Here is a 20,740-nt window from a genome sequence, read left to right on the forward strand (position 1 = left end):
CAAAACTGTAAGCTCTATGCAGATGAGCATAATGCAGATGAAAAAAAGCTTATTTTTACAGCAGGCAGAATATCAGGAATTCCAAACTAATATTCAATGAACCTTAAACCTGCTGAAGTGAGAAAAGAATTCTCAGTAAGATTTACAAAAACCATATGCTCAAAAAGGTGAGACAGTTTCTTCCCTTAATAAAAAATGAAAAATTAAGATATAATATCACATAATAATTTTTCTTTTAAAAAGTAAAATTGTGTCTACCTATGAAAGTTTGTGAGAACAATGAAATTATATGTTGATTTGAAAATTTATAATAGGGTTTTAAAAATATTTTTTAAAAACATACCTTGTAGAGACCAAAGAAACCTAAGTCCCTTAACACACTGAGGGCACTAACTCGTGGACCAGTAGTAATTTCTCCAGCCACCTGCAATCGAATCTTGACAATTTCCAGTGGATTGGTAAAGATTACTTGAGAACCTCCAGCCTGAAATTAAAAGCAGAAATCAATATATTAACCTGCTACATTATTTGCAGTGTGCATCCTGTTACATTCAAGATAAGACATTTTCAATCTTCCTGCACTTGGTTAAGCAATTAGCAGTAGAGAGTTTTAGGATTAGTGCATCTCACAAGGTAAGAAACCTACTCCCCCCAACAGATGAGTCGTCAGGGAAAAACAGAGAGGAAGCAGGTCAGCCACTGCAGGACACTGCAGTACATCAGACAGACACTAGCTCAATTTTTTTTGCAAGAACGCGTTCACCAAAACCAAGTTATGCAACATTGACAAACCAAGAACACTATAACACAAGCAATGAGGTAAAATGAAAAATTAGTAACTAGTAATGCAGCAGTAATGTGCAGTATATAGAAAGTGAAACCATACTGTTGAAGAGTAGAAATCTGACAGAAACTTTTTCTGATTTTGACATGAGTTCATAGAACAAAGAACACATGGATTCCAATGCATGGAATTGCAAGTATATTGTGCTTTTTAAAAAAACCCTCTGAACTACCAGTTTCAGTGCCATTAAATGCTGATTCAAGAGTCTAAGCTCTACATCATTATTTAGGTACCAGGTATTAAAGAAAAGAAGGTCTACAGACTGAAGGATTCTATTAATCAAGAACCACTAAATATTTTCAATGTGTCAGTCTCCATTTGTTGGGAAGACACCACTCAATTGATTCTTTAAAACACAACGGTGGCAAGGATTTTGGACTCCCTCTGGTTCTCATAAAGTTCATCTCATTCATCGTATGTAACTTAGGGCATAACCTTTCTGCTATACTGACAGATCCTGAGCTAAAAATCTGCAACCAAAAAAAAGGTAATATGAAGGTTACCTAAGTGTACTAAAAAAATATTCATTCAAACTCCTTCTGGCTCAGATTCAAACGACTGTCATTCTAACTTCTGTTAAGTAATTCTGTGGCATGACAGCTGTGCTCTTCTCTAGGTTCTGAAATCACACGAATTATGCAAAGGGCAACCCTCGCCCACCCTACAACAAAACAACTATTTTGTTCTAGTAGGTAATGACTAAAATAAAATAACCATTTAGAAGCACTTGCATGTAGTGATGTCTAGTATGCAAACACCATGTGCATGTGTTTTTAAAATTATCCCAGTGTTAAAAGAATTAATTGTAGCTCAGATTAACTATCATTCAAAATAAAAAAATACACACAGTAATATGGTTCAAATAATGTGCTGAAGAAATGGCAAATCACACAAACAACTATTCTTGTCTACCACTTGGAGTGAGCATATACAATGTGGTTACAAATTAAAGTCTTTACATAACCCCCAAAATATCCCAAGTGTTTCCTATTTTGACCAGGAAAAGCATACTCTTGTGTAACTCAACTGGTTTTGACTTTCAAATTGGCATAATTTAATTTAACTGCTTTTACCAAACCAGAATCCTGGTATATATAAAACTGCTATTCTTGTTGCCATCAAAAATTAGACTGATAAATTATTTGGCACATATGCTGATATAAGTTTTGCACCTAAACTGCAACATGTTAAACAAGTAAGCATTCAAAACAAAAAAATTCTTTCTTTTACTTGTCTACTCATCTTGTAAAGTCTCAAAATAAATAAAAAAGAATCCTGGAAAGGTTCTTTGAAGAATTGCATATTCCTATATAATAAAAATTTAGGTGTAGATATTACAATTATTAGGCATCCCCCCATGCCAACATATATATTTTCTTCTTAAAAATTATATGTTCATTTGCAAGTTTGTTATACAACAACCATTCTCTAAAACACATTCCTTAAAAACTTGTATCAATTGATCTATTAGCAGAATTAAACTACATTCCCTCAGTATGATATTCCTGCAGTTCATTGTGCCATGACTCCATGAGAAATGTTCCTTTAATTTTCACTACAGGAAAAACGTATTAAATTTTGAAAGATTACAACAAAATTAAGTATTAGTAAAAAATTAGTATTATTATTACTATTAGTGCACCAAAACATGGAACAATTTAAAAATCTATAAAAATGTTTATAAGTGAATGCCATTATAAAGAAACAAAGTAGAAAGATATTGCTGATTTTAAAGGAGAATAAAGGCAAATTATTTAAACACAATATAATTTCAGGAAAAAGAGATGGGAAGTACTTCAGGTGCTAGCACATATAAATGTCTATGTTTGCATGTCCAACCTGGCTGTGTAGGCACTTCCAGCATTAGACATTTGCTGCTCTGGCTAAATCACATAGGACTTCCTCTGCTTCAGCTTGTTATTTAAAAATATAGACGCTATTATTTACCCACTTCATACAATCAAGCTCGCTACACTCAAAGTTTTAAGAAACTGAAATCTGCATGCACCAGACAGTACTAAAAGGACTATCAATTCTGCTGCCCACACAGCAAGTTTGAAGAGAGACACTGGTCATTTCCAGTGAAGTGTTTCCAGACTGTCCGGATACTACCCCAGAACTCCCTGAACAACCTCTGCCATGCTCTGAATTTGATCTAAGATATACTCCAAAAATCAAACTGTGAATAACTGAAAGCGATGAGCCAGACAATACCTGACAGAGGTCTCAGTAGGAGGGTTGCTACCACCTGCCTGCCTCGTGATGCAGAGGAAGGCTGGTTTATCAGCCTGTGCAGAGGCAGTTACAGTGGTAACAAGTACAGTTGCTCAGTGGGGAGCTTTGATCATTCTGTTATTTGAGCATCTGTGCGGGTAACTACAGCTCCTTGCTCTCCAAATGGGGGGGAAGCAAACCGGAGATGGCTACTGTACTCTCTAATGAAATGATTTCTTGCTTATCTAGTACTGGTAACTCCTATTGTGTTATTCATCATCATAGTAATGCAAGCGTCTCATAAATATTAATTTATTTCCTCCCAGTGCTTCTGTGAGGAAAGTACAATGAATCTAGTTTTACAAGAAGGGGTTTTGAGGCAGACAGTTTAATTGTATGACCAGTGTGTGCATTTCCCCCCTGCCCAAACATTCACAACTTGTAACAGTCTCCAGATATCCTCATCTCCAAATCAGTAGCTTGAGTCACAATAGCACAGCTTTTGTCTTCTTTCTCAATTTTTGCATAGTGAATGCAATGAAAGAAATCTTATCAATCTGTTTTTTTCCAGGCTTTTCAAGGTAGTGGTATGAACTGGTATGGAAAAAAAAACAACCAGACAAAACATCCTCAGCACATTGTATCACCCTGTTCATTCATTTTGTTTGGCCAAAAGTTGAAGAATACTGCCTTCTGGTTTGCTAGCTTTTGCAGTCAAAAATGTATTTAATTATAAAATTTTTAAATAAGCTCCCAAAGGGAAGAGTTTGAAAACTATTTTTTTTTGTCCCAAATAAACATCATCGAAGCTTAGGTTGCTCAAGCTTAATGATTTCTCCACTAAGTGTCAGAAAAATCAAATACATCAACTGTTTAATACAGATGGTTCCCAGTAAGACAAATTTTTCTGTACTGAAGTTACAAACTTGAATACCCTCAACTCTGAATTCCTTATCAAATCTGCCAATCATTTTATAAACAAATGATCTGATTGTATAAGTAAATCTATTACTTTTCAGTTGTTATTATGTGATTAAAGTAAAAACTACAATTTTGAGTTATTTATAGGCATAGATAACCAGAGGTACTGCACAGATAATTATCTCAAAGGGCCCACAAAGGGCCCATATTATTCTGAAAGAATTTAACATTTGACCTAATCACAAGCACTTATAGTCTTGTTTGATTTAGAGCAAGAAAATAAAAGGGAAATATCACTGTCATCCAAGAACAATTCATACATGCATAACTAGAAATGTGCATGCCTTTAAATGTGCTTTAACAAAGTCAGCTAGCTATGCGCCCAAACACATGCGAATTTTTAAAAATAAGCTGGGTTTTCTCCCATTTTTGTGGTTCTTCAGCTCTGCAATTGGTATGATATCACCCAACACCTCTCGATGGCAGTATAGTCTTGCACACTAATACAGTACTGTCTATCATGTCTCCTGCTACTTTCCTACTTTACTGAATAGAAGGAAGAAGTAGAAATAGTTGAGGATTGGTTGGGTTTTTTGTCCATGGAGAAATAAAGCCCACTCTGTAATTAAAAAAAATTGGTTTAGTAACAACCACTTAACAATATTTCAGTTTAAGAAGTCAAATTTTTTTCTATTTCTTCGTGTTCAAATCACTCTGCAATAAACTTGCTGGAAAATAAACAGTTTTTCACCCCCCTCATTACACTGAGAGAAGAAATTCCTGTTCTTTTTAATATAACTGCTTTTTGTGCCCTTATGAGATTAACTAAGAAATGAGCACACCAGACACAACTCTCCTCGGGCTTTCACATCTCCATTTGAAAGCTCTGGTGCATACTCTGAAGAGAATACAGCCTGCAATTAAAGAAGGAAATTCTGTGTTTTCTATTCCAGAAGTACTAGATTCTTTTCCTTTCAGTGCTACTGACCATCAAATGTTCTTGCTCCTCTAATTAATCTTATTACTTATTTCAAATTTTAGCCCCTTTCCTGCTCTCAGTAACAGCTTTCAGGGTCAGCCCAGATCTTTCTTCTGCATCCCATCCAACTTATCACATACTCCCTTTTATGATTTCATGGATGAAGACAGGATTACAACTGCTATTAGAGTGTTAATGTTTTTCAACAATATCACCCAGGGATAGCAATCATAGCAATTAATGGCAATCATAAAAATACATAAGCAATATATTATACAATTACCAAAAATCCACCTCTGCAAAAGAAATTGTCTACAATGTCTTAGTTACTTGTTTAATCTACAAAAGACAAGCAGATGCAAATTCCAATATTTTTAGTCAAATGTTTATCATATTCAGTCCTACTGCATATCATACTCTATCCCAAGCCCTTACTCCTTGTCAGCTTCCAGATGCAGCTTGTTTTCCTGTGCATTTCCTACCATCCATTAATTCTAATTAAAGTCATGGTTCCTAAAGCACAGACACTAAATAAAGATTGCTTGTTGTCATAAAAAAATTAAATTAAAAATGTACCAACGATTTCAAGAATGGAAGAATTACCATCCTCATTGTATATTAAAGGGCAACTAAGGCACAGAACTGTTCCATGATTTACCACAAAACCACATACCAACTCTACAACAGAACAAGGCTTAGAAGCCAGATTTACAGCGTGCCATTGCAGTGCTTCAAACTACCTCCAAAAGTCTTGGTGTCTGTATGGCAGTAGGTCCCAAGAGCATTAGATGAATTATGCCAAACTGCTGAAGAAGAGGGGATTTCACTATGGACACTCCTGTTACCAGAAAAGCTCCTAAGTAACAGACAACAGTCCAAAAGTACTGTTTTTCTAACAGATCTCAAAGGTGACCACCTTAATTTCATGGTACTGTATGTCAAGAGCAAAGCATACTGGGTTCTCAAAAGCTTGGTTCTATGCTACCTTTTCATTCCATAAAGCCAAGCCTCAAAAATCTAGACAAGCCATCTCATGCTATTTTGTGTATTCTCATCTGTGGTCCTATCTACACAGCATTCTGATAATGTTCTTTAGCAATGGGAATCCATATAGTAAATACCTTTTCTTCAGATCACAGGACTTCCTGAGCCCTCAATCATCTGCTTTTCACTACCCTGATCAGCCTATCACAGAAACAGCTTTCATGCTGCTCAGGCAGAATTCTGTTTTTCTCTAGCTTATCTTTCTTGTCTTCTGAGAACAGCCTTCCCTTGGTCTGGCTAAGGTTTTACTTTGTGCAGCTCAAACAGCAAACACTGCTACAATCACAGTCTTGTTAATGTCCAAATGTACCTAAGATGTAAAGCAAGCTCTGTCAAATCCTCACATAAAAGTGCTCATAAATAGAATTGCAATTCGTCTGAACAGAAGTACGTTCCTGTTACTGCATTGGATTTCCAAGACTCAGATACAAGTTGTGAGGAGTGTCCTACAATAGAAAATTAATGACCTGCCTAAACAGAAACAAACAGGAATACGGTTTGTTTATAAGCACTGACCAAGTCTGCAATGGGAAAAAAATTAAAATTGTGGATATTTTCCACGTTATAGGTAATTCACTTCTCAGAAGCCTAGCCAAAAAATCCAAGTGGAGCCTACTTGATTGGCATTATAAAAGCAATTAACTTACAGACCTGTCAAATCTGTTAATGTTTGGCTCTGTCTGCTCTACTTGTCTATTTTGACTAGCTGTAGAATCATTTAATGATTTACAGACCTTTCAAGTCCTAAGGCATGGTAGCTGTATTAAAACTGCGACCCATTATTTCTTGGTCACATCATAAATTACTGTGACATCATAAATATCTTCCTTTTTCTCACAGAAAGCTAGATTTTAATTCCTGATTTGAGTTTGAGCCTTTCTTTTTGGATTTGGGGTTTTTTTGAACCTTCTCTGGTAAGCACTGTAATATTTTACTGCCGGTAAAAGAAGAAGTAAAAGGAGAAAGGGACATGTAATAAAAAATAATTGTCAAAACAAATCTGTGTCTTAAACTGCAGTGTGCATTCATGTAAAACTTTGCAGTCATTATTTCTAATATAACAGGAGAAAAAAAATAATAAGATTCACATTGAATTAATATTAAGTAAGTTTGTTAGAAAAAAATTGACTTTTTAAGCATTCAGAATTGTTTGGTTCTGGAATCAGAAAGCTATCAACCTAAACCTAGGCATCCCTCCTTGTTTTACAGTTTGAAAAAAAGTTTGAAAAATTTTCTATCTCTCTCTTTTTCAGGTGGAAAGGAAATGAAAAGAAAGAAGAGAGAGAAAGCAAAATGGGAAAGTATCTACTATTTGTTATGGAAAAATACCTTTTGTGAAAAAAGTTTAAATTAGATTAACTAATGCAAAAGGAAAATTCAAAACTAAATGAAATCAAGTTCTGTGAAATTCATTACTGATTTAGGGAAAGACCAGTTTAAGTAGGTATGACTGGATGAAAGTTTCAGCAAACTGTTGCTTTAAAAACATCCAAACCTGCAAGAAAATGTGGGGTGAGGCCAAAGAGAAGCAGGAACTTTACACCCGTAACTTTCCCAGCCTTTCGGTACAGCCTCTTGGAGAGGGCTATCATGTTACTGTATGTTACCTTCCCAAACCTCATCATAAGGCTTACATCTAAAATCAGATAAAAATTTATCAGAGGCAATTAAAACAGAGCAGAGTTGAAATAGAGTGAGTTTGCAAATGTGAAGTAAAATTTAAGTCCAGATCTAGCTGGGTTTTTTTTACCAAAAATTTACTATTAATTTAAATGATTTTCAGCATGCTGAAAATAACTACAATTACAGTGGTTCAGAGAGGAGTACTATATTTTAAAAATACCTAATTAATTATAGTATATTCAGTTACATTATATTAATTGTGTTAAACAGAATTTAAATCTAAATAATTTATTGAACAACATCAATATTATGCACAAAAAAATAGCTTTAAATTTAATCAAGGGAAAAAATAATGTATAATGTGTAAGTTTTCCTTAAAGCAGATGTGAAAGTTAGACATACACAAGCAGGTAGAACTGTCCTTGAAAGTAATGGATCCCCAACCACAGGGAGAACAGACCTCTGAGAACAAATCTGCTAAGCATTCAAGAGACATATGCCTTTTGCTGTCAAAGAGCAATCATCAAGATGATATTCTTCATTTATCTATCTCAATAAACTAGCCCAAAACTTTTCTCTGTGACAGCAGTTGTTTGCTTCTTTTTTTTCCCCAGATATATATGCAGGTATTTTTTCCCCTTGGCACATATACTGTGCAGTTTAATTTTATCCATAGCTCAGCTTGCCTTGCCAAATATAGTTGAATGTTAACATATTTAGGTTTCATAATAATGAAAGCAAGAATGGCACCTTCAGTCTCCTTTAGTCCACAACTTGCAAATGTCTGAATTTTTGAAAGTAAGAGATCTAAATGTGGGAATTGCAGTTTATACACCCCTGTCTCCACTGCAATGCCATGAAGAAAATGTAGCTCAGATGTGGACTTATCTTTATTACTCTCTGAAACATAAAATAAATGTTTTAAGTAGCTTAATAAAACTATTTGCACTGGATCTGTTATTTGGCATAATTCATGTGGAATTTCACATCACATTCCTATATAAAAATTAATTCTGGGCAAGATTTTGCACTCCATCTTAACCATATCTAATTTTTATGTTCCATAGCAGAGTTGAGGCTGCCCAAGCAGGTCTAATACATTTTTACTTTATTATGATTCTTATAAGGTCTCTCAAAATATGCTTAAAATTGCCTTGACAATTTAAACAAAAGCAGATCTGTATGGGATCTGTAATTGTACTGTGCTACATGATTTAAGCTGGCTAATAGTGAGCACACACTGAGCAGCTGGGAAGGAAAAGACTGTGTGCTCAGAAGGAAAAGGGAGAGCAGAAGGAAAGGTTAATAAAGCAAAAGATAGTTCTCTTTTCTTGCTGAAAATTACATCTCCAATTTACCGATATCATTGTATTAACATATGCAGACAAAGCAACATATACAGCGATTTCTTTAGTCATGCTATAATCCTCCTTCTGTTTTTCTTAGTATTCTTTAATGTTTTATATTATTTATTTTGCATATTTGCATCTCGTTCCCAGTTACACAAATGTAAATTTTTCATTAAATGTTGAACTGCTTAAAAAAAATAAGACTAATATATAATGCTATATTTAAAAAATCAGGTTACTTTCAACAGCTGCCTGTAACTAAATTAAGATTAGAAAAAGCAAGCAGCTAAATTTGATATGACTTAAAATTATTTTTATTTAAAATATAAAATCAAGTAAAAGACTATGAAATAAAGCTTCCAGAAATTTCAGTATTATTGCCACTTCAAAAAAAAATATTTTCAAGTTGTACTTACAGCTTATACATCCTTTTATTAAAGAATTCCGAAGGTAAGTTATAACATTAGCAGAAATCAAACCCAGCATATATGTGTCCATTTTAATTCAATAAGGTTAAGTCAGCTTTGTGGTTTAGATGCTCAGCAGATCTTAGCTCTACAGCATCATTACACCATGCCTTGAAACTGATGATTTTTACTAGCCTCATAATGATAAGGGCTATATAGGATTTGCATGAGTGATGAGAGTCCAAAATGCGCAGCAGAGATCAGAGTTCATGGTGGGTGTCAGGCATTGTGCAAATCTGAAAGCTACATGCATTTTTATGGGTAACAAATGCTATAGTCATTAGGAAAATTTCTTACAAACAAAGGAGATGGAAATCTTGTGTTAGGAATTTACATAACAGCCTTCCTTAAGTATAAAGGTTATACTTTTAATTGTATTCTTGGGGGTCTCGAAAAAAAAAATCTCAACCAACCTATCGCTTTCATCTTCACGTAATAAAAAGCTATGAAACAGGCTGTTAACTGAATTAAGTGTCACAAGGTCATGAAATAAAAGATCTATTTTCTTCTTTTCTTTTTTCTTTTTTTTTTTAGGAGAGAAAACAGTTTACAAAACAGAAAAAGACTTGTTCAATGAAACAATCAGCTTTAGTTACAAGTGCAAAAGTCAGCCATGTGTACTAATTCACAGTAATTATGATGCAAAGTGAACTCCTTGGAGACTTAAAAGTCAACGCCTGGCAATGGTTGGGCAAACAGCAGAGTGGAGCTGCTCAGGTGATACTGACCCCTTCAAAGCCCTTTGTGTTACTGAACAACCCAACCTATCCAAGTATCTGCTTGTCCTCCCTTTCCTAGGTATTATTACTACACCATATTCACAGAGCTGCTATTTAAAACATTACAAACTAGCATGCATCCCAGCACTCAGCTCTTGCATAAGCAATGAATACACTCCAAGGAAACAGAAGCACTGAAAAAGAAAAATTTAAATCTGTGTTTGTAACACAATCCCAGCTGAGAATTAGATGTGGAACATGGAAAGGTGATAGGGCAGGAGTCTTAGAAAATTCATCTTAGTTGTCTTCCCCTTTTTAGACTTTAACACATCATGCCCTCCTGTCTTCTTGCCTCCCACATAAGCAATTACTACATTGTGAAATGAGGTAAAAATCCAAGACTGACAATTTTCAAGCATTCAACACTGTCCGTGCTGCTTCCACAATGAAAACACAGGTTTCACAATGGCTTATACAGGGACAGTTAGAGTTAGACCAATACAATGCTGAAAGCTAGAGGAAAAAGCACGTATTTGGCATCTCATATTTAACACATATATTTACACCATGACAGAAAAATTCACCCCAAAAAACCTAGGAACCGCTGATAATGAGAGTCTCTGTTGCTAGTCTGAATTGGGTTTAAAATTACAAAAGAACCCAAAGACCACCTGCAGAAGAGACAAGTTGCAACCTATCTACCTGGCACCAAATTATGCCCTTAAGTGGAGCACTACAGTTAAAAGAAAACTCAGGGCATTCTGCCACTGCACGTCTACTGCTACAACTTCATGCAGCATCTAACTGTTAATATAAATTTAGGACAAGCCAACATTTACAGCACATTTAAAATACATCTCTAACCACCTATATCTTAAAACAGATCCTTAGTTTACAATGAACTGCTGGCAAAAAGCTTGCTGCAGCATTCTCATGAATGACAGGTCTCTGTAAAGCATGTTTTTTGTACTGCATTAAAAAATTCACAGCAGTCTGTAAAATAAAAACTCTAGATCAAATGGCATCTTAAATTAAAATTTTGCAGAATTCTCTATGGCTGCTATGTTCATGAGACTTTTTATTAGTGTAAGGGGCACATACTTTTTACTCTGCAAGCACTTTATTGCATTTTTCCTTCATTTACAGCATGCTTTTTATTTAGGGCTTTAGAGACCCACATTCTTCTCTCCCTCCCTTCTTTTTTTCTTCCCTGAATGCTCCTAAAGTTACAGAACAAGGGGATCCTACCTGGCAGTCTACAACAGGTCAGTGATCAAACAGAAGGAGCAGTGAGACAGCAGCCAAATCCTGCCCCATCTCCTGAGAATTACAGAAAGCCAGGGCTTCTCAGCCTGCAATGCAACTGAGCCACTGCACCCTGAGGCTCAGATAATCTTAGTTCACTTTCTGCAAGCACATACAGCACAAATCTCTGCACCTACTGAGGTTAAGACGCAAGCATTTTTTTTTAAGTTGCTGCTCACTGTAGTTTTCAACACAGGTAGAAGCTGCTTGAAAATGTGACCTCATCTGTCTTATGACAGCAGAAACAAAGATAGATTAAAAATACACCAACATTGCTCTGCCCCAGTGATCAAAGCTGTTTTAAATAAACAGCGCTCTTTATCTGTAAAATGCACTGGTCTTTGAACAACTATTAGTTTTACCTAAAGTACTTACATTTGCTTCAACAAATCAATACACCAGATAAAATAAGCTGTAATATGGACAGACAGAACTAGATCAAGTAGTGAAGTATTATCATTTACCCAGTAATGCGCCAGTTGTTCATTAAGATACTACTTTGTGCAAGGAAAACACTCTTAAAATCTTAGTGGGTTTTAAATACATCCTACATTCAGGAATGCATTATGCACTGAGTTAACATTACACAGCCTACGTCTGCTATGTACTCAAAGAAGCATGAGCAGTCTTTGCCATTTCAAAAAGCCAGTATCACTGCAAAAAGTGAAAATTAGTGGGTGCAGTAACACAGGAAAGAAGTGACGTGGTATAGTGGGTGCCACAAAGTAGTAACTAATTATTAACTTCTGGAAAGGTTAGCATGAATCCTCTTTAAGGCCATAAGCTACAGCCAACATGAATAAAGACATATTCTTGATTAAGGAGACAAACTCTAAGCTGTGAGAATTACAGAGAGCAGTTAAAAGGCATGATGCACAGAAACATTTACCCTTTCATCAAGAACGGCTGGCCTATCTAGGAAAGAGCTGAGATGCTCTTAGGAGAGTCTGCTCTTGAGCCGGATCTGTGGTTAAACAGAAGCCTTAGTGCACACAATTAATCTTACAAACTGCACTTTCATGAATGTCATATGAAGGAAATTAAAGATACTTACACAGCCACCAGCAAGAATTTCTGCAGCCAGCGGGACAGATCCATCTTTAGTCCTGAACTTATCTCTCACAAAATCATTAACCTTAAAAGACAAACATTTATGAAAGCTGATAAATTAAAAGGTCAGAGAAAACACTCATCAGCTGCAAATTCTGTGCAAATGAAAATGCAAACACATCCAGTAAGCTACCAAACTACAAGGTATCAAGAAATCAAAGTCTTAGATTTTATATTAAATATTCTAAAGCTACGTTCTTCCTTCTAACAAGAATTTGCAGCATAATTCAAATACTTATTATTCAAAAAATAAATCATCACTAATAATGTAAATTTTAAAATCAGAAAATTATAAAATACATTAATATTTTAGAAGTGTCAAATTAATAAAAATTAAAATTAACAAATTAAAATGTCAAATCAATATCAGAATGTTCAATACTAAGCTTTAACACAATGGCAATTCAATAAGTAGCATTATGTGCCTTTTTTTTAAATGCATACTACTATCTTTGATGAATACTGCCTTATCAGTGAATAAACAACATATTATGATTGGATTATAAGAAATTCTTAAGTGCCTTACAAACACTTAAGAAATAACAAAATTACAGAAGTAAAACATTTAGAAAAAACACGCAAACAAGTTCCTTTCTTACCAACAATTCACTACATGCTCATATTATCTATCTCCTATTGCACTAGAATCATACATACAGCAACCACGTGGAGATACAAAAACAAAAGCCCTCCAATAAGTAACTATTCTGATTTGCTAAGAAGTGAAACCAAAGGCCTATGCTACTTACAAACAAGCAGATGAGCTGAACAAGTTGAATGAGCTTGTTATATTTTTGAGTGAGTCCAAAAATAAGTTTTCAGTAAGATTCCTAAAATTTACATCTACACCTCTGGATGAGACTTGTATGCCACTTGTACTGTTCACAAGTCAGATATTAACACTGCTAATTTTAATTTGCTGCATTTTACAATGTGGAGAAATGTGAAAAAAAAATCCATTTGCAAACTTACAGTAAGTTTTATGGCCTTCTCTGGTGCTACTCCTAACAGCTGTGGTAACAGACCTGTAACATGGAAATAGAGAATTCAAGGCATTGAGTAACCTGGTATTAAATAAACACATCAACAAATGTATGTAGAGACCAGCACCTAGAAACAGGCGATTTTTACAGCAATTTTGTGTTATTATATATAATGAGAGTACTTAAACATTCAATTTTAAGAACAAACTTTGTGCTACCACTTCAAGTGCTACCACTGTCTATATGTATTTCTTTCTTTTTCTTTTTAATTCATACTAGCTCATTTTATGTTTAAACACTAACATAGATTTGCCAAATATGTTTCAGTACTGTCCCAAGCTGACTTTCATTTTCTGCATCTTCACACAAAAATCAAGACCTTCTAATTAATTTTGTGAGATACACAAAGAATCCACTTCAAAAATCAAAACCTTTTCCTAGCAAAAACAATGGCATTAGATGGCAGGACCGAAGGGGATAGGAATCAAAATAATGCAAAACATTCAAACATGTATGACTGCATTCTTGAGCTCTTTGCCCAGCTAAATCATCAGCTATTAAAACAAAGGAAGTTATGTTGCTTTCTACTCAGGTATGGAATTTTCTATTTTATTTTGTTAGAAGTGATGTGCTACAGAACTGGAAGTGTGAATTTCTGACTGTCAGCTTCACTTGTTTGAAGTGAATGGTCGATATTTTGTAAACATTTGATTGACACAGCCTAAAAATAGGCAAAGCTTACCAACAAAGCCTGAAGCTAGAATGGTGTTGCAAGCATTCATCAGCATAATGAAATTAAGACACCATTCAAAAATGTGAGAAAATCACCTCAGCTAGAGCTCCTGGTGCAGAGCGCTTTGTTTTAGCAGCTCAGCCAGCACATTTGGGTACTTTCTACAAAGCCTGACATTTTCACCTCTCCATGGTTTTATTTCGTTGAAAAAAAACCCAAAACCAATTAAGTTTCCACCTCTAAAAGTTAACCTGCTGAAAAGCATTTTCTTAAAGAACTAACTATCAGAATAACACAGAGAAAAATGCACATGCTCTGGTTTAGTATATTCTTCGATCCTGCCACCATCCATCAGCTTTACTGGTTCCTACTGATGCTCTTAATAAGGAATTGACATTGAAGAAAAGAACCATTTGGTTTGTGGTAGCAGGAGACCCAAGCATATTAATGTACTGATGTCTTGATACAGCTGATGTACATATATAAGTAACATTTACCCAGGATAACAATGCTGCATTATGACCATATGACTGAATATTCAAATTAAAAAATACAGTAGCACTAAGCTCATACAGTTGCTCAAAACCAAAAGAGATTCTGCAGACTATGTAAAATTTTAGAATTTGAGTTTCTTAAAAAGTGTTACTTGTATGGGTGACGTGAAACCATTCCTAATGAAAAACCATTAAGCCATTCAGAATTACATAATTAAGTGTTACATTATCTGTAGCACTATAAGGGAAACACAGTAATATAAAATGAATAGAATTTTTTCATTACAAAATTATCTTTGTAAAAATTGCTGTAATATTTACAACTTGCTATAGGACATGTGTGGCCTTATATAAACATTATGGCAAATGACTTTATATCTTCAGAGATTAAAAAAAATGTTCCATATACTTTAAAAGCACACTACCTAATCTTAAGCTGAATCCAGAAAAATTAAGCAAGTCTGATCTGATATAGCAGATACTATTCCAAACACATAGGTCATTAATTTTAAAATCACATACACATATATTATTACACCCAAGCTGTACATACCATGACTTTCAAGTCATGCTTTATCAAATAAATCACAGAAAAAGACATTCTAAAGTATCAATATATGAAAAGTATAAAAGTAGTCCAGTTGATGATCTGCATAAACCTCCAATCTTAGAAACAACATTAGCAGGACAAATCAAATCCATTTTCACTGAACTGATCTGAAGATGGCCTTTTAGCCATTTTTCAGCTCCCAAAACTTTGTATTTGTAAAAACACTTGTAAAGTCATAAGAAAAAGATGTTTATCTTGGAACAAGTTTTTTTTTTTTTTTTTTTCCATCTGGTTCATTCCTTTTGTAATCAAGTCCAAATGGGACTGTTACGACTCAAAGCTTTCCATAAAACTTCGAGGTAGAGAAGAGAAAGGTTAAATAGCATAGACAGCAGTTTAAAAAAACCCCAACACCAGAAAAACCCGACTGAGCAACCAAAGCCTAGAACATTTTTCTCTTTTCCTGCCTCTACTTCACACATGATTTTATAGTATAAAAGTGCTTTGTAAGTTTAATTACAGATAATGCTGTATATATCTACTGCAAGATAGCAGACAGTATTCTATAAAAGGCAGCATGAATTTTAAGACCAGGTTTTACAGCCTTACCAGGTACCAGTTAGGCCTACTGTCTGTCTCCAGCACCTTAGGAGGGCAGAGGGACCCTTCATTTGATCTCATACCTATCTCAAAGTGCTACCTGTGCATTCTATATGCTATGACCATCAAAATTAAATTTTTTTTCTTTTTTGTTTTGATGGGAGTCCTGAAACACTGTTGAAAAATTTCTAAACATGATAAAGATGCTAAGTTTTGAAAGAAAGAAAGCACATCAAAGGCCCCATAAGAAAATGTCATATTTCTGTTGGGGTTATCTTGACGCAGTGGGAATTTCTTAGTGTTACAATGCATTAGCAGATCAGCAATGTGACATATACACAGATGGAGAACAGGCTTAGAAATGTCTGGCAGTGCCTTAAAAATGCATGCCTTTTATAACATCAGAGCATAATATCTTGCACATAGGCAGCCTGCTAGTATAGTACATGGTAAACACATTATTCAGTGCCTTTTTATAGCCAAGGCTTTTTAGCAGCAATTACAATGTACCACTTCGTATCTGACACACTGTCATAGTGGGACTCAGAGGGAAGGGGAAGGTGTGTGCAAGAGAGAGCACCAAAAGCTGCATTCATTTTGTGACACCCTACAAGTTATTTTCTGAAAGCAGTATAAGTACATTGTGAATACACACACAACAGCTCATCCAGCCCAGCAGTACCAACAGCACTGAGAAACAAAAATCTTACTTGGCCAAAGTATTTTTTTCGATGTCTAACAGGGACGCTTCAGTTTCACACTGTGTAACAGATGTGATTTTCCTTTCACATCAGGAAAAAACAGTGACTGAAGGTTTTGTTGCTCGGTCTAGATAAAATATTTGAAGCCATTAGGGTATCTCATAGGAAGGTAATAATGGAATACTGCCACATTTTTCCATTACAGGATTCAATAAACTAGACAATTAATCACCAGTTGCCATTCAAATATAGCTCCCTCAGACTGGAAATGGGGTATTTCCTGAAAATGTGCTTTGACAGAACTTGGTGTACAAGTAGGCGTATCCAGTCTATATATATGGTATTCCATTGCATAATTTGGAAGGAAAGCTTCTGCCACAGTCTTTCTGCACCATTAGCATGGGAGTCCATCAGTAATAATGAACAAATCATTAAAATCTAAATTAGATGGCATTTGGAGTCACTGCAGGGCTAGAAGCACCATCAACAGAAATAAAACTAACAAACTCCTGAACAGTTAATTATCACAGATGACAGTGTCTTCAACAGCATTCCCTGTCTTTTCCATCCTCCAGGCAAAGTGGCATTAACAGTATGGCTACCAAACATTTTCCTAAACTACATTTTATCTCCGGTACTTAAATTTCCCATGAAACTTCGATGAAGTATATGTGAAATGATCTCTACTGGATGCACTGCTTAGTCTGTGAAGCATTCTGTGACTCATCAGGTGGACTTCTGATTAAAATTCTATTATGACATGTAGGTGACCTGTGACAAATCACAGCTTTCAAAATTTTCTTTAATTTGCATGTATAAAAATACCTGTGTTTCTAAATATGCATTTCAGGTATAAACGTAGACAGAACAGTAAATTACAGGTATATGAGATGAGCATTCTTTTCAGCCATGCTGAGAGACAGATGAAAAAATTACCTCAGATGTAAAGTCTTTTAAAAAATGCTAACAACACAGCATTCATATAATGCATATTATAAAGACCCCACAGAGGTTTAGATCATGTTTGGTTTTGTTGGTTTGTTTTTATTTTTTTAATCCAAGTGTCTTCTCAGTGGAAACACTGATTATACTTAGAACCAAACTGACATCAAACCAAATTTAGTGCTCTCTATATATCCACAAGATGGTGTAATTTATCCTTATCTGAGATGGTGGTTTAAAACATGGTTTCCAAGTTTGGAAAAAAACAGTGATACAAAAAGAAATCAGTTCACTTTGTTGGATGGAAATATGAGCCTTTTATTAAAAATATCTGAGGCTGAGTTCAGAGTGGGGCTTATAATTTCTGCTTGCTTTCTTCAAGTGCATCAAGATAAAAGACCACTGCTCTAAATGTTCCTAGTACAATTTTTAAAAAGCTTTTGCATCTATTCAGCTAAGGAGAAGTCTCCCAATGATTACTTCCTCCCTCAGTGGGGACAAAACCACCCACATTGACTTAACCCTGAACAAATCAGTTGAAGAAAGAATTGCAGTGACCGATGAGTAGCAAAAAGTAATGTACTCTGTAGTGTGTCCTACCTAGTGTAGGATTCAAGTTTAGAATAAGATGACTTTTGCTAAATGTGTACTGCATTACATTGGGTAATTACACTAATCTATAAAATGCTTCTTTCAAATCTTCCTTCCTCTCAAGCTTAAGCAGAAACTTCCTTCTGCACTCAGCTCCTTAACTTTCTTCAACATCTCCTTAGAAAGTGAGCAAAAGTCTGAATGTACAAAACTGCACAGAAGGAGCTCCAGATTTTTAAGCAGTTTTCTCTATTTGCCTCTAAGAGCTAAGTCAGGGTGCTCTTTAAGGAGAGAATTTGTAGAAGCGCAGGTCTAAATTTGCCTCTAAAATGATGGTATTCGACTATATAATCCAGAAATTAGATTATTAGCCTGGTCTTAGAAGTTCAGCCCCACCAAACTGTCTGAGATTTCACTATTCAATATTCCTTGGACAACTGGAAAGTAGTAAAGACAATGGGGACTGGAAGGACAAGCTATACTGATGAAGTTTCCTAAGGTTCCTTAAACCTGGCAATGAAAAAAATTATTCCAAACTTAGGACAAGCAGAGTTAAGAACATGCATTTATGACATTTATGAGTATTTATCTGTTTTGTTTTTCCCGAGGTGAAAAAAAATCACTGTCCTTCAGAATTTCAGTAAGACAGAAGGAGGCAATAGTAGAATTCTGCATATTTATTCTTTCAGGATGCTGGAAGAAGTAGAAAAAATTTACAAGGAATATATTTGGTTCTTTAGGTAATAACTGGGACTTTTGAAAGATTTTGATTGCTATAAATCCTTACAAAATAGAGACCGTGTCAATACTCTTTATTAAATTATTAAGTCTACTCCAAAAGTGGCCGCAAACTAAGTCAGTAGTAAGAGAGCCTTTCCATGTCCAATTGTGCTGAAATAATTACAGAGTCTGTATTTTGCAGAGGAGCTACTTAGCGACTCAGGTCATATGTTAGGTGTGCACACCTATTACACCACCTAGTTTTTATGCTGTTTCCCACATTGTTTTATGAACTGTTACTTTTTTTTAAGGTACACCCAGCTTTGCCAGTTCATAACAATGTGTCACCAAAATCCTCTGTTCTTCATTCCTTACTCAACTGCTTTTAACAATCAATTTCTTTCATTACAATATTCTTATTTTACAAGTGAAAATAAGTTTCTAAGCAAGCTAGCTAAAAATTAATTCAGTAATGCAAGTTTTAAATTCTCCCCTATGAATATGGCAGAGGGGCATAAAAGATCTCAATAATTATGACATCAGAAATATAATTTACTTTAACTCTGTGACAGAGAAGAACTGGAATCTCATGCAGAGGTTCTTGATTCTTTATGACTCCTCCTGAGTTACCTGAATTGACACCACTGATGCCACAACTGGGACAATGATAGAACAAAAAAAAAAAAGCCACCATTTAACTTCAGGCACTTAGATATCTAAGATATCCAAAGTCAGTATGATTTACATCCTGAACAGTGTCAATGGATTTTGGAGCTTTCTCCATTGACTACAAAGGCAGGTTGGAATGGGTAACTTCATAACTTGGGTGTATTGGTTACATTTATAAAACTAAGTGGGCTGAAACCCAATGAATCACTCTGGCTGACTCCACAGTAACAACATAAGAAAAGGTATACAAAAAACTTGATAAAGATGAGTATTTCCAATGATTACTGAAGCAAATGCAACTGATTCGCAGAGACCTTTTTGTCTCAAGAGAAACATAACAAAAAGTACTGCAAAGAACAAAAACCCACAGATGATCTAACTTCTTACCAAACGGGACAAAACACTCTTGGCATTAAGCACTGCTAAGGAAATGAGAACTTTACTAACAATGTATTTTTGCTGTAGGAAATTGCTAATGTTTCCCTATGGCAGATGAGGAGAGAAAGGACAGAGACGTCCTACAGAAATGTTCTCATTACAGTGAAGTTTTAATTATCGAGAAGTTTTTAAATCCTTCCCATGTAACAAAGAAGCAAAAGTCTGAACTAAAAGGACTTAAAAATCCAAAACTCTTAATAGTATCTTATCATTAGTATATAACACCTTTTAAACTTACCTCGATAAAGCCCAAAGAAACCTTCATAACGTAGCACTTTCTTGAAGCAATCAAAACTGTTTTTATACATAAGTTCTCCCACAAAAGAGCCTGTAGAACGCTGGTTTTGCATGCGAGTTTTCACTAAATCAATTGGGTAGACTGCAGTGGCTCCAACAGCTGCAAATAAAATTCAAGATATAAAAAAACATGATTTTGCATTTGCACTGTTTGACTGCAACTGTCATCTTTCACATTTACACCTAACATATCAGTTACATCTTTTTTCTTTGTGATACATTCTGGATACATTAAGCTATCTCCCACAGTTTTAACCAAATACACTTTCCAGTCCTACCTCATTATTAATTTGATTTTCATTACATTTGTTTGGGAACAAATCAGACAGCAACACCACCTGGAAACTCCAATAGTTCATAAATCTCAAAATTATTGTAGACCAGATGATCCCTTCCCCTTCAATCTTAGAGTCATCCCACCCCTCAGACACAGCTCCAAGGGAAAGT

At 35.1% G+C, this 20,740-nt stretch overlaps 1 protein-coding gene across 2 annotated transcripts in view; it reads right to left on the reverse strand.

The window, feature by feature from the left end:
- Positions 1–20,740, reverse strand: part of SLC25A13 (solute carrier family 25 member 13) — a 99,525-nt gene that overhangs the window by 16,272 nt on the left and 62,513 nt on the right. For both annotated transcript variants that reach the window (XM_053956333.1, XM_053956343.1), the window contains exons 11-14: positions 20,235–20,393; positions 13,548–13,600; positions 12,520–12,600; positions 344–484 (exon numbers count right to left, since the gene is read on the reverse strand). In XM_053956333.1, coding sequence (XP_053812308.1) covers positions 344–484; positions 12,520–12,600; positions 13,548–13,600; positions 20,235–20,393 — 434 coding nt within the window. The remainder of the gene's footprint in view (positions 1–343; positions 485–12,519; positions 12,601–13,547; positions 13,601–20,234; positions 20,394–20,740) is intronic.

The sequence above is a fragment of the Vidua chalybeata genome, chromosome 1 (assembly GCF_026979565.1).
Source record: "Vidua chalybeata isolate OUT-0048 chromosome 1, bVidCha1 merged haplotype, whole genome shotgun sequence".
Classification (NCBI taxonomy): Eukaryota; Metazoa; Chordata; class Aves; order Passeriformes; family Viduidae; genus Vidua; species Vidua chalybeata.